This window comes from Carica papaya, chromosome 6 (genome assembly GCF_054855325.1).
Source record: "Carica papaya isolate Zhongbai chromosome 6, ASM5485532v1, whole genome shotgun sequence".
NCBI lineage: Eukaryota > Viridiplantae > Streptophyta > Magnoliopsida > Brassicales > Caricaceae > Carica > Carica papaya.
Window position 1 is genome coordinate 36,320,966 of NC_142314.1, and position 13,850 is coordinate 36,334,815.

At 34.6% G+C, this 13,850-nt stretch overlaps 2 protein-coding genes across 5 annotated transcripts; one reads left to right on the forward strand and one right to left on the reverse strand.

The window, feature by feature from the left end:
- The first annotated feature begins 770 nt into the window (after positions 1-770).
- LRS1 (Transducin/WD40 repeat-like superfamily protein) lies at positions 771-9,877 on the forward strand. 4 transcript variants are annotated; one of them, XR_002538872.2, is made up of 20 exons: positions 771-981; positions 1,631-1,740; positions 2,664-2,822; positions 3,090-3,155; positions 3,257-3,346; positions 3,523-3,828; positions 3,961-4,058; positions 4,194-4,229; positions 4,329-4,449; positions 4,573-4,809; positions 5,106-5,201; positions 5,287-5,352; positions 5,521-5,559; positions 5,658-5,792; positions 6,482-6,843; positions 7,340-7,433; positions 8,202-8,384; positions 8,807-8,927; positions 9,395-9,448; positions 9,587-9,877. XR_002538872.2 is itself a non-coding variant. In XM_022035512.2 (19 exons), exons 2-18 carry the CDS (start codon positions 1,642-1,644, stop codon positions 8,903-8,905), a joined length of 2,286 nt encoding a protein of 761 aa, XP_021891204.1. In that variant the 5' UTR covers positions 771-981; positions 1,631-1,641; the 3' UTR covers positions 8,906-8,927; positions 9,395-9,877. The 4 variants fall into 4 exon arrangements, 3 of the variants coding, with proteins under 3 accessions (XP_021891204.1, XP_021891205.1, XP_021891207.1); XM_022035512.2 differs by having other exon boundaries at positions 9,395-9,877; XM_022035513.2 differs by lacking the exon at positions 9,395-9,448.
- An 884-nt stretch (positions 9,878-10,761) lies between these two features.
- LOC110809650 (Tetratricopeptide repeat (TPR)-like superfamily protein) lies at positions 10,762-13,252 on the reverse strand. The gene has a single exon (XM_022035537.2). It carries the CDS (start codon positions 12,996-12,998, stop codon positions 10,911-10,913), a length of 2,088 nt encoding a protein of 695 aa, XP_021891229.2. The 5' UTR covers positions 12,999-13,252; the 3' UTR covers positions 10,762-10,910.
- Positions 13,253-13,850: the final 598 nt, after the last annotated feature.

Genomic DNA, 13,850 nt, shown 5'->3' on the forward strand with positions numbered 1-13,850 from the left:
TATATATATATATATATATATATATATAGTTTGAAGATATGAATGTAAAACAAACATAGACTAAACATATTATATAAAAGAGTATAATTATGATATTAAAATAATTGTAAGTATTGTATTCCTCTTCTTTGAGTTACAATAAATTATTTTTTTCATTAAAAAAAGTACATTCATTTTTTCATCTAAAATTTATTTATCTAACATTTTTAAATTATTTTTTAAAAATATTTAAATATGATTTAATTATTTTATTTTTGTATAAAAATTACAAAAATTAAATATTTGAGACAAATAAAAAATATTAAAAACTAAATTGTAGTAAAAAATTAAAAATTATATTATAACAAATGACTTTTTTTTTTAAGAATTAACAATCCATTCAATATCTATTTTTTTATATTTAATTTGATATAAAATTAAATAAATTACTAATAGAAATATTTCTATTACCTAAAATATTTTATATTTTTTTAAAAATTAAAATTTACATAAATTAATTAAAATATTTATGATTTTTATCAATTTAACTGTTTAACATAATAATTAGCGTTCATAGCTATCTGTTGTACCCACTAAACTTGTTTGTACTGATTACCAAGTCAAAAATTTGTTTTAAGAAATATTTTAACAGAGGCACCTAAAAACGTCGTCGTTTAGCTTCTCCCCATGTAAGAACGTCGTCGTTTTGATATCTCAATCCCATGAACGATAAGGCCATCTTGCTGGTCTTTTGACTTTTTTTTTTTTTTTTTTTTTTCCCATCTCCCTTAATTTTTTCACTTCCACGTTCAGTTTTTCAGTCCGTTGATCGTGTTCGTTCCCAAATCTGTCTCTCGCTGGTGATCTTCAACTGAACAAACTCATCAATACAACCCCGAAAAAGAAGAATATAAATATCAGGGTTTATCTCTTCGAACTCCTGTGTTTCAATTCCTCAAAATAGCATCGTTTTGCACCATTGGATTCTCCTTTAACGCGCAGGTAGGTTTGAGCACCATCCTTAATATTTCCTCGGCCTTTTAGTTTTCATCTTGCCCCGATCACTGGAGAAGAGAGGACCGTCACTTTAGTTTTGAAACGATTTTTAATTGGATTCAGTTTCGATGCATTTTAGGTTTTATTTTATTAGCTTTTTATCGCCGGGAAGTATATGGACTTGGTTCTTAGGGTTTCGATCTTCTTAAATTATCGTGAACACGACGGTAATTTGGGAGATAAGCGACCAATTGGATGTCAAACTGAGTTTGTTTTTGTTTGTGAATCAGTGATGGAATGTGTTGACGAGGTAAACATTGTTTAGTGATTAACAGAGTTGTTGTTTTCTTGCTTATATTGGTTTTGATGTTGTGTCCTGCGTTATTATTGCGTTCATATCGATAGAGCGACTCTGGATTGACATTCGATACTGTGTGAATAGCCTATATGTTTTTGTTTTTTGGTTTCTTTTCAAATAAATAAGTTTATTGTTGTTCTGTATTTGGTGCATTTAGGAATTTCACTAGTTCCAATCTGCTTGGCTTTTTTTCTGTTTGATTTGGGAAATCTTTGCTACTTCTGTGAGTTCTTATCTCTGAATCTCTTTCTTTGGGTTTCTTATTATGTCATCATTCAATTTATTTGTTTTATGCAGGGTTTATTGCAATGCACCGGGTGGGTAGTGCAGGGAACACTTCTAATTCTGTTCGTCCTCGTAAGGAGAAACGACTGACATATGTGCTGAATGATGCTGACGATACCAAGGTCAATTTGTTTTGCAGTCATTTGAGTTATTTAAGTTATTGCTATAAGCATTTTTTAGCTATGCTAATGACATATTTTTCAGATTCTTTATTAACATGCATCATTGCTGGTGATTGGTGGTGGTTGTTATTGTTATTATTTAATCAATAATAAATGGTGATGATTGGTAACTGCTATTATCATCATTTAAATGAGTTATTTTTCATAACATTGTTTCTCATAATTTCTTTAGCTTCCTATTCTAACTTAGATTCCTTTTATTATCTTTTGGCGTTGGACTAGGAATTGCTTGCATCTATTTATGATATGATGCATTCTACTCAAGTGAGTCTAGGTAAACTATGTAATGACCATTTATCATAATGCATTTACTTGTGTGGTTATTTGGATATGTAACAATGTTATACGTGCATTGTTGATCAAAATATCAGGTTGTACATAGAATTGTTTTTCATTTTCTGGAGTTCGCTATCTTTTAGTGAATATTTATGGCATCTTTAGGTCATTTTAGGTTGAATGTCTCTGACTTAATCAATTCCATTTAGGGAAGTGGTGGCATTTCATATTTTTTTAGAGCAGAATAAACTTTTAGCAGTGTGCATTTTTAGCATGTTTATGGACAATAGTCCCATGTTATCATAGTTTTGGAGGCTCTTAGAAATAACATTTCACAACTAATATTTTCTGCAGTGATATGTATGATACCCTGTAATTGAATGACAATTAAGTAAGTTCAATGTTTTATTTTGTTCCATCAAATCTTTTGTGTGCTTCCATTGTTCCTTTCAAAATTTTGTTGTTGCCATCTTTAGTGGCGTTGGACTGACTTCCATTTTCAGGAAAAATATGGGATTGCTCATATAGGCAGCCTATTCATATATCAATTTCTGATGTTGCTCTCCTTTGAAATGTCCATTTGGCAGCATTGTGCAGGCGTAAACTGTTTGTCTCTATTAAAGTCATCTGTCACTGAAGGGTGTGATTACCTCTTCTCTGGAAGCCGTGATGGTACACTAAAGAGATGGTCATTGGGCGAAGATGCTGCTACATGTTCTGCTACATTTGAGTCACATGTTGACTGGGTATACCATTTTTTCTTGCAGCTGTTTATTTTCATTTTGTTTGATACCCCTTCTGGAACTTCTATTTTTTTGGTTCATACTTCAGTGCCTTTTGTTGCTTTGTTATCCGGATGGTATTTCAGAATGCATTAAATTTATTTTGTGTAGTAGCTTTGTCAGGATATTTTGTGAAATAGGAACAACGAACCATCACCACTGCCCCAGCAAGCTTATTTGCATATATTTTGCTATAGAGCTAGTGATGACGAATTATTCCTGCTTGTGCAGGTAAATGATTGTATCCTTGCTGGCGAGAATACACTTGTTTCTTGTTCTTCGGATACCACCCTCAAGGTTGGTTTGTCACTTTAGATTCCAACCCTCCAAAATTTTAATTGGAGAATATTGAATTAATTGGCTTTATTCACTCATTCATCATTGGTGGGATGTATCAGACATGGGATTGCTTGTCTGATGGAGCTTGGACGAGGACCTTCCGTCAACATTCTGACTATGTTACTTGTCTGGCTTCTGCAGAAAAAAATGTAATGTCTATGTCACATTTTTTGTGGATATTTTTAACTACATGGATGAAAGGTTCCTATCAATGCAATCCTGTTTTTTTAGTTCATTTAATTTGTCCTGCAAATTGTGCTAAGTATTATATTTTTAGATATACCAAATTCATTTCCTGATTTTCTTTTAGTGTCATGCATTTTAGAGCAATATTGTTGCCTCGGGTGGTCTTGGTGGGGAGGTTTTTGTATGGGATATTGAAGCTGCATTAGCACCCCTTTCCAAGTCAAGTGATGCAACAGAAGATGAATGTTCAAATGGTGTCAATGGTTCTGGGCATCCATTACCTGTGACGAGTTTACGAACTATTAGCTCAAGCAACAACATTTCTGTGCATCCGTCTCAACCTCATGGGTATGTCCCGATATCTGCCAAGGGCCATAAAGAGTCAGTTTATGCATTGGCAATGAATGATAGTGGAACCATTCTCGTCTCTGGTGGAACTGAGAAGGTATGCAACATATACAAACTGTATATACTTTCTATGATATTTTGATGATTTAGAGGGTCTTTTTGTTTAATAAAACTGAAGAGGTTCGTGTTCTGTGAGAGCAAGTTTGTATAACCTCTTGAGTTCTTGTAGGTTGTGCGTGTTTGGGACCCAAGAACTGGTTCAAAGACTATGAAGCTAAGGGGGCATACAGATAACATCAGGGCTCTGCTTCTGGACTCTACTGGCAGGTTGGTTAGTTGGAATCTTCAGGTGTATTACTAATATACAAACTATTAAACCACAAGATCAATTTAATTTCTTTTTGTGCTTTATGTTTTCTTTTTTTTTTAAAATTATGAAATGCCTTAATTTTAAACTTGCAGGTTTTGTTTATCAGGATCTTCAGATTCTATGATCAGGTGGATATTTAGTACCATTCCATTTGTGCAATATAATTATGTTTGTTTGTAATTGTAGAAATTTGGAAGAAATGTCCTTGTTATGGATTTCTTTTGTAGACTCTGGGACCTGGGTCAGCAGCGATGTGTGCATTCTTATGCTGTGCATACTGATTCTGTTTGGGCACTTGCAAGCACCCCAACATTTAGTCATGTTTATAGTGGAGGGAGAGATCTCTCTGTAAGTACATTCTGTATCAACCCTGTTTTGAAGTCTTGCCTCATTTTCTCTCAACTCTTTTTGTTTTTTTCAAATATCTGCAATGTTATGAATTTTTTGATGCTTAGTTCAATATTTCTTCAGTTATACTTGACAGACTTGGCAACAAGGGAGAGTCTTTTGCTTTGCACAAAGGAACATCCCATTCTGCAGTTGGCATTACATGATGATAATATATGGGTTGCAACAACTGATTCTTCAGTTCATAGATGGCCTGCTGATGGACGGAATCCTCAGAAAGTCTTTCAGAGAGGTGGTTCGTTCTTGGCTGGAAACTTGTCTTTTTCAAGAGCAAGGGTGTCCTTAGAAGGATCTACTCCAGTAAGTAATCTATGTCTCTTTGTTTGCAAGGTAGTTGCATTCACGTGTTATATACTCTTTGGTCTTTTCCTTTTTCTTTTTCTCATTATTATAGCTCTTTCATCTTTGATCTTTAGACATCACCTATACTTGAGATGCATAGCACACTAGCAGTAAAATTCATTTCCACATCAGTTTTTCAATTCCTCCATCCCTTGGGGTCCTACTATTTTATTGCATTGTTTGTTATTCTTATGCACATGGGACGCATGCAATTTCTCTATCATTGATCCAGTGATAGTTGGGTTTATTTGCAGGTTCCTGTCTATAAAGAACCAACCTTTACCATTGCTGGAACTCCTGCAATTGTGCAGCATGAAATTTTAAACAACAGAAGGCATGTCTTGACTAAGGTAGATGATACATACATCCATTCATGATATGACCTATACTGGATTTTGGAAATGCAGTTTGTGAATCTGGTATGCTTTTTCCTAGGATACTGCTGGCTCAGTGAAGCTATGGGAGATCACTAGGGGCATTGTTGTTGAAGACTATGGAAAGGTCTGCTTTGGAATTTTTATTCTTTGGTTTTAGTTCTTTTTTCTTACCAATATGGAAGTGTTGGAATTATTCAACTGATAAGTTCTGCATTTCTCTTTATTTGGATTTATGAAGCTTATAGTTCTTTGATTTTGCACTAATTTTGTATTTTTTCCCCAACATTTCAAGGTTTCATTTGAGGAGAAAAAAGAAAAATTATTTGAGATGGTATGGCTGCTGGTTTATATTTCAACACTTTAACTGCAGTGGAAAATTTTAAGCGAAGTTTAGTTGTTGATTTTTATTTATTGTCTATATTGCCTTAGGTAAGCATCCCTGCATGGTTCACTGTGGACACTAGGCTTGGATGCTTGTCCATACATTTGGATACACCTCAATGCTTCTCAGCTGAGATGTATTCAGCTGACCTCAACATTACTGGAAAACCTGAGGATGATAAGGTAAAGATATTCTATTTGTTGTTACTAATGCACTTTCTGTTAAATGAAGTATTTTATATAATAGGCAGATTTTTGCAGCCATCTCTATCTAGATTACCAGTAATTTGGTGGCATTCCCTTGGTGCTCTGGTTAGCTTATTTTTCCTTTTTTTTTTCTTTTTTCCTCTTTTCAAGGAAAAAAATAATCTTTGAATTATGTTACATGTTTTATGTGAAAAAGGTAAAGAATATCTAGTATGATTTTAAGTTTCTAAGTAGCTTCTTTACTGTGTCTTTGTTCATGTTAAGGACACTAGGCATGACTATGTAACATTGACAACGCCTTGATTCCTAGAGGATCACAATACTATATCAAATTTCCAAGTGCTTTATAAAAGACTAAGAAAACTAAAACCTTTTTAATGTTAGTGGAACAGTTATTTTCCATGGATGATTGGGAATTTGTTCACAAGGCTCTAGGTGGATGCCAATTGGGAACCTGTAGGCAGTTATAATTACAATTAATAAGTAAGATATGACGTTTTTTTATTCCTATAGCAAAATAACATTTCTCTCAAAGAAGTAAGTGCCTAAATTTTCTATTTGAAAACAGATCCTGCAATCTCCAGAAAGCCTGTATTGTACAGGTTTATCTGATGTAATAACTTATCTTTAAGCCCACTAGATTTGTTGACTAATTTGGCATGCAGGTTAACCTAGCCCGTGAAACACTTAAAGGTCTATTGGCTCATTGGTTGATAAGAAGAAAGCAAAGATCTGGAAGCCAAGCATCAGCCAATGGGGATGTTCCCTCTGGAAAGGACACTGCCACCAGAAGTCATACCCATTCAAGAATTGATATGGATGGCAATGCTGACAATGACTCCATTGTATATCCACCTTTTGAATTTTCAACTGTTTCGCCTCCTTCAATTATTACCGAGGGCTCTCAAGGAGGCCCGTGGAGAAAAAAAATAACCGAATTAGATGGGACCGAAGACGAGAAGGACTTTCCTTGGTGGTGTCTAGAGTGTGTATTGAATAATCGCTTACCTCCTAGAGAAAATACCAAGTGAGTTTTAACTTTTACTGCAAATTTCCTTTACCTGGAGAAGGATTGCTATCTTCTGTTGCTGTACTTCGGTTTGGTGGCGGATACCTGCAATAAATGATTGAATGTTTTCAATCATTGTCGAAGGCATTATTATGAGTGTTGTGCATGGTCTTTAGCCATGGCATCCCTGTTTGGCTTTTGAGTACTTGTTTCTTTTCCCTTTTCCAGCATATAAAGTTAAACTTAAAGCTTTCTGCATAACATAAAAGGTTAATTGAGAGTGTACTACTTAGAGGAATCAGTTAATGTTGGATTTCTTATTCTTCTGCATTTATTTCTTGATTCTCCCTGCATGTCCATGGATATTTTCTTTTCAGATGCTTCTGTGTTTCATAAGCTGCATTTTTGAAATACTGTCTTGATTATTCTTGTTTTTACATTTCTCAAGCTGTTGCAAATAGGGTGCTTTTTTATTTCTTGATCTGTTGCCAGAAGTGTGCATTAATTTTTTCAGGTGCAGCTTCTACCTGCATCCATGTGAAGGTTCAACTGTCCAGATCCTCACACAGGGAAAACTAAGTGCACCTCGGATATTGAGAATACACAAAGTAGGTTTTTTTATCATTCTGTTCTGCTGAAGGAAGATTTTTCTGTGTTTCAGTAATTTTTCTTGTTTTTTTATGAAGTGTCAAGCTATTATATCCATCCCTTGGGTACTTATCTGAGATGTGTTGAAGCTAATTTATTTGGGTCTGTGCAACAGGGCATTGTGGGTATATTCTTAGCTTTTTTTTTTTTTTTAATGAAAGGTATACTTCTAGCATTTAGTTTCCTAAAAAATTACATCTGCCGGACCTTGATTCGAGACCTCTAAATTAGTTGCAGGCAAAGCAAGATATCAAAGTAGCAGAGCTACAAATTTGTTACTTGCCGTGAGCCTTGATGACTTTTCTGTTATGTTGAGTTTCTGATGCAGATAAATTAGTTCTCAGTTACTCTTTGCCTGCCACTAAGTGGCGTTTTATTTAGTATTGCTACATTGCAGAAGGCAAAAGGTTGAGAACAAAGGAGAGGAATTGTTTGTACTCGTCATTAATTAGATTCTACTGCATTAGTAGCAAAGAATAATTGATTCCCAGTCAACCCTCTGTTTTAGTTTAACAGAAATATGGTCTAAACTTGTCAAGCTTTCCTTTAAACATCTGATAGCCTGCACCTTCTTGATGTGTATAAATTAATTTTATTATGTTAATCATTGTGCAATTTGAAAGTACTGGTTTCTGCTTACGTATCCATTTGGATTTACTGCTGTGCATGTCGTGTCTGGTTTTGTTCAGAACATTAACTGAATTGCTTTTATTTGAATGCTTTCGTAGGTCATTAATTATGTCATAGAAAAAATGGTCCTAGACAAACCACTGGAAAGCGGAACCTCTGAGGGAACCTTTGCTCCTGGAGGGCAACTACAGCATCCAGTGGTTGGAGATGCCTCTTTCCGGTCTGGGTTGAAGCCTTGGCAAAAGATTAGGCCTGCTATTGAGATACTATGCAATAATCAGGCAAGTATATTGCTAGTACATGGAATCAATTACTAATTTTCAACTGTTTTACTTATAAATACTAATTTTATGATGTTCTTGTGTTTATCAAAGATGAGAATTTATTTTTTCTTTTTTTTCGTAAATGATGAGCTGACATGGTAAAATGGGGTTGGACGGATAATTTGCTTGGTTCAAATACCTTTCCTTGGTGCTTATCTGATTTGCCATTATCTGGCTGTAGTTTCGAAAAAAACTTATATTATTTTATTTTTAATTTGTTGGGTTTCAAATATATTGGAAGTGGTCTGACGAATCTCCTCAAAGTATATGGAATTTTTTTAAAAGAGCAAACGTGTGTTTTTGCCGTTAAGCAGATGATTTTTTCTCTGTTTTTTAACAGTCTTGATGTTGCAGTAAGGAACTCTTTGGTGTAATTCCAGGTCTTATCACCGGACATGAGCTTAGCCACTGTGCGGGCATATATATGGAAGAAATCTGAGGACCTGGTTCTTAATTACAGAATGGGCCAGGGCAGGTGACTAGTACGGCTTTTGGGAGGAGGTCAGTGCTATCTTTATTTAGATTACTTTTTGTATTCTTTCTGGTCGTATGGTGCAATTATTTATGGGGTTTGTTGGAAAATATTGGATGGAAATTTCATCTAAGAAAAAGAGCAGAAATTCCACTTCCCCGTTCCCAAATTTGATCTTAAAACTAATTATTCTTTGTTGTCTTGTTTTCCATCTTTTAACTTTTTAAGAGGTCTTCATTTTCATCTTGAATCACTTGGGCAAGGACATTATTTCCTTGGTTGGTGGATTCTTTTCCATTATGTTTACAAATTATTGCATTATACATTGAACATTTTTTTTCTAAGCTAGTAGATAATATTTAAGTTTTTGGGATTTTGACTATTCCAGAATCTAGAAGGTTGGTTTTGACACAACAGACTGCTATGTCCATTAAAGCAAACAACTGATATTTATAAGATTGTTTAGTAGTATACTCACATAACTATTGTCTATTAGGCTGCAGGTCGGATTTAGAACATAAATAGGCCCTGTAATGTAATATACTGCAAGGTAGGCTGATCTTTCTGGGGTTGCCTGTTGTCATCAAAGTACCTGTTGGGTCCTTGTTATTTGTCCAAATTATCGATCGGTATCTTGGGCCATTCCGAACTTTGCCCATAATGTTGATCCCGTCTACCTTCTTCATAGTTGGGCAGGTGCTTTTATGGATTTTGAGCCGTGTAGCTGACATGGAAGCTTTTGCTGGAAATTGCAACAAAATTTTTGGGTTGGTCTGCTTTCAGGGGTTTGCGACTTTTGGGGAAGTCGGGGAGAATATTTTGGATACAGTTTGAGGGTCTTTGAAGGTATATGATGTCGAAAAGCTTTGTAGATTTTGTATTGTGGGTATCATACCTAGCCATAGGAACTCTTCTACGAAGGTAATTTTTTTAATTATTTCTTTTGGAAATAATACAATTCCAAGCAGTTTTCTATTTATTCCCCCTTCTTTCATTCTTCTCTGGCACTTCCTTTTTTTTGTTTTCCTTTTCATTTTCGATCTTATTTTTTGGCTGAGCTTTTTCTTATTGAAGCAAGATCTAGCAGTTAAGAAATTCCACCAAATTGGTTCCATAGTTATATTCGTCCGTAATGCGCTATGTTTTCGAGTTTACTTACTGTTGCGATGGTTGATTTTCTTTTTTTTTTTTTGGGTTAGCGATGTATTTATTTATTTTACTGCATACCTTTTTCTCAAGTCCTTGACGGATCGATCGGAATATGTATATTGCTATTTGGAGGATGTTCGAGTTGTATCCATTGGGTGATGTGTGTCTCGGAGTTGAGGTAACGTATTAGATTTCTAAAGTAAAAACTTTTAGTTGCGTGATTGATTTTGGGCTGCATTCGGAAATAAATTAAAATTTCATTTGTAAATTTATATTTACTCAACTATAAGATAATGGAAATATTAGTTAAAGTATTCTAAATTTTATCGATTTGCATTGTTAATTTCATATAAAATTCTCTACGAATTTAATTTGATGTCATCTCTTAGTAGAACCGAGTGCGAATTTCAGTAAATTTGGAGGAAGAAAAATCTGAAATTGTTCCCAAAGATTGTGTTATTCTACATTGGCATGCATATTTGAAATGTTAGGAACAGGGAGTTGCAAGTCACTTGGATCGGAATGTATACCCCTACTTATTGGGTCTTAATTATTGGCAACAAAGAATATTAACATAGTATTAAAATTGCAGCATTACTAGAATTAAGCAGCTAGATTTATATGTATAATATATATATATATATATATATATTTATATATCAGACTCTGATTATTATTAGAATGATGATTCCAATTATAACTTTTAACGAAATCTTGCAAGGGAAAAACTGAGTCTATATATTTTCATTTTTTTTATAAAAAAATTAATATTTTTCTCCTTTCAATGAATTGTCAATGACACTAAAATTTTTCTAAACCAACAAAAGTTGAAAATAAAAGCCGAGGGTGGTGGGAGCCAGGCTCTAAAATGGTTGTAGTTCATCCTTTTCCATGTGGCTGCTAAGAATGGTCAGACATTCATAGATCATTTGTGTGTGAGCATGTGACTTGTCTTCTGTAAAGAAAGGCTCTACCCTTCTCCCAATTTCTATCCAGCTACATCCAGGGCTCTTTTTCAGTCCCAACTCCTTCATCTTTAATCTTACTTTTCTCACTTCATCCCATCTCTTCGCAGACGCGTATATGTTTGATAAAGCGACGTGGGTAGATGCTTCATCGGGATCTTTCTCAATTAGCAAACCTGCAATCTTTTCTCCTAGCTCATGGTTCCGGTGCAACTGGCACGCCGAAAACAGTGTGCTAAGCAACCCTACATCCTCTCTCATTTCTGGGGTTCTGGAAAGAATCCTGTAAGCTTCTTCTAATCTCCCCGCACGTCCGAGAAGATCAATCAAGCACGAGTAATGTTCAATTCCGGGCTTAATCCCGTAGTCTCTGCTCATTTGAGTAAAACAATGAGAGCCTTCATCGACCAAACCACCGTGACTACATGCTGATAAAACTGCTAGGAAAGTAATTCGGTCGGGTTTGGAATTGGATTTTAGCATGTCCCGGAAAAGGGTAAGTGCTTCTAAGGCTTGGCCGTGAGACCCATACGCTGCAATCATGGTAGTCCAAGACACAGCATCTCTTTCTGGTAATTTATAGAAAGTTTGCAGTGCTTTGTTAACATCCCCGCATTTGGCATACATGTCAAGAAGTGCTCCCATCACTACCTCATCATTTTCCAACTCACTCTCAATTACAGAGCTGTGAATCTCTTTACCTTTCTCTAAGGCAGCTAGTTGTGAACAAGCTGATAACACACTAGAGAAAGTTATGGCATCTGGTCTAACACCAGCTTCTCTCATGTCATTGTAGATGCCAAGAGCTTCGAAATAATTCCCCATTGTCACATACCCGGAAATCGTAACGTTCCATGAAATTGCATCCATCTTTGGCGTCTTCTTGAAGATATGTACAGCAGCCTGAACTCTACCACACTTGAAATAGAAATCAATGAGTGAAATGTTAATGAAAGTATCTGTTTCTACTCTGTTTCTGATTATATACCCATGTATGAATTTTCCATGTCGAACTTGAGATGATCTTGAACAAGCCATTAAAATACTTGTCAATGTAGTTAGAGAAGGTTTAGTCCCTTCATTATTCATTCTCTTCAAAAGCTCAATGCATGATTTACTATCCCCTTTCAAACCGTATCCGGCAATCATTGAATTCCAAGCAACCAAATTCTTTCTTGTGATTTGCTTAAAAACAACTTTACCCATCTCTAAACAACCACATTTTCCATACAAATCCAAAAGAGCCGACCTAACATGATCATCATACAACACAAACCCTTCTTTCACAAATTCCATATAAATCTCTTCCCCTCTCTGCAAATCGAAAAGCCTTGCACACGCAGAAATTGCAGTTGTAATCGTCATCGAATTCGGCACAAACCCAGAAACCCTCATCTTCTCAAAAATATCCAAAGCTTCCTTTACTTTCCCACTCTGATAATAACAAGAAATTACAGTGTTCCAACACGCCACATCTCGTTCAGACATCTCATCAAACACCTGCAATGCATTCATAAAAACACCGCATTTCCCATACATCCCCACCAAAGAGCTTGCAACAACAACATCAAACCCAACTCCATTTTTAACCAGATGGGTATGAATCATCTTCCCCAAACCAACTCTTCCCAACCCGCCACAAGCCTTTAGCACACTTGGGTAGGTGTAGAAATCAGGTGTCACACCAGGGTGTTTCCATAGTCTCTCAAAAAGCTCCAGAGCTTCAACGAACATGGAGTTCTTGGTGTAACCTGCCAAAAGGGAATTCCATAAAGAAACGTCTAGTGGGTCTTTAATGGCATCAAAAACAAGATTTGCAGAGTTAAGCTGGCGGCAGGAGAGGTAGAGGTTTATGAGATTTTTGGAGAAGACTCCATTTTCTTGTAATCCTAAACTCAGAATCTTCTGATGAATAAGCTTTCCTTGGATCAGAAGCTTCAGACTCGTGCTTCTTCTTAGTAGATACAGTAGCTTTCTGGTGTCCATGCAAGAGGACGAGAACAATCATGTCGTTATCCACCATGCCAAATCGATTTGAACATTGTGCCATAAAAAGTTATTGAACTCCAATTTTGAAAAAAGAAACTAAACAAAATAATGTAATTTTATTTTGTTTTCCATCTCTAATATGTATTGAGTGGTTCAAAATTTGCTACTTGGAACTTGGGTATACACAATAATTGGTCAAGAAATAATCTTTACTCTAAAATGCAAACTAAAGCTTACAACTTTTTCTCCCAAAATATAAAAAGCTTCAATTTTTTTCCCCCACACATTAGTTTAAGTTCTAAAATTTTCTTTCCGGTCCGTAATCGAACGAGATTAAATAATATTTGATTCAATTTTTACTTCGAATAATAAAAAAAATTAGTAAGTCCGTAACTTTTTAACTCGAATGAACTAATTTAAAATAAAAATACAAAAACTAAAACCTAATTTTTATTATACTTTGTTTTTAGCAAATTTTTTAGAAGAAAAAGAATTGTCTTTTTTTCTTTCCATAATTGGGGTCCTTTGAAATTGATACGTGTAATCAACCATATTTAATAATTAACCATGTGATGATTTATTACATAATTAATATTAATTAATTCAAATAATATATATATATATATATAGATATTTTTGGAGAGAGAATTGGGTGAGATAGAGACTCGAATTATTAAACTCTTACGTTATGTTTTGGATAAGAACTTGTAAAGAAAGTAAAGTGTAGGAAAAGAATAATTTAAAAAAAAAAATAGAAAAAAATAAATTTTTATCGAGAAATTAATTAATATTTTAAAATAAAAATTAATTAATTTTTTAAAAATAATTATGATTTTGAATTTTATCATT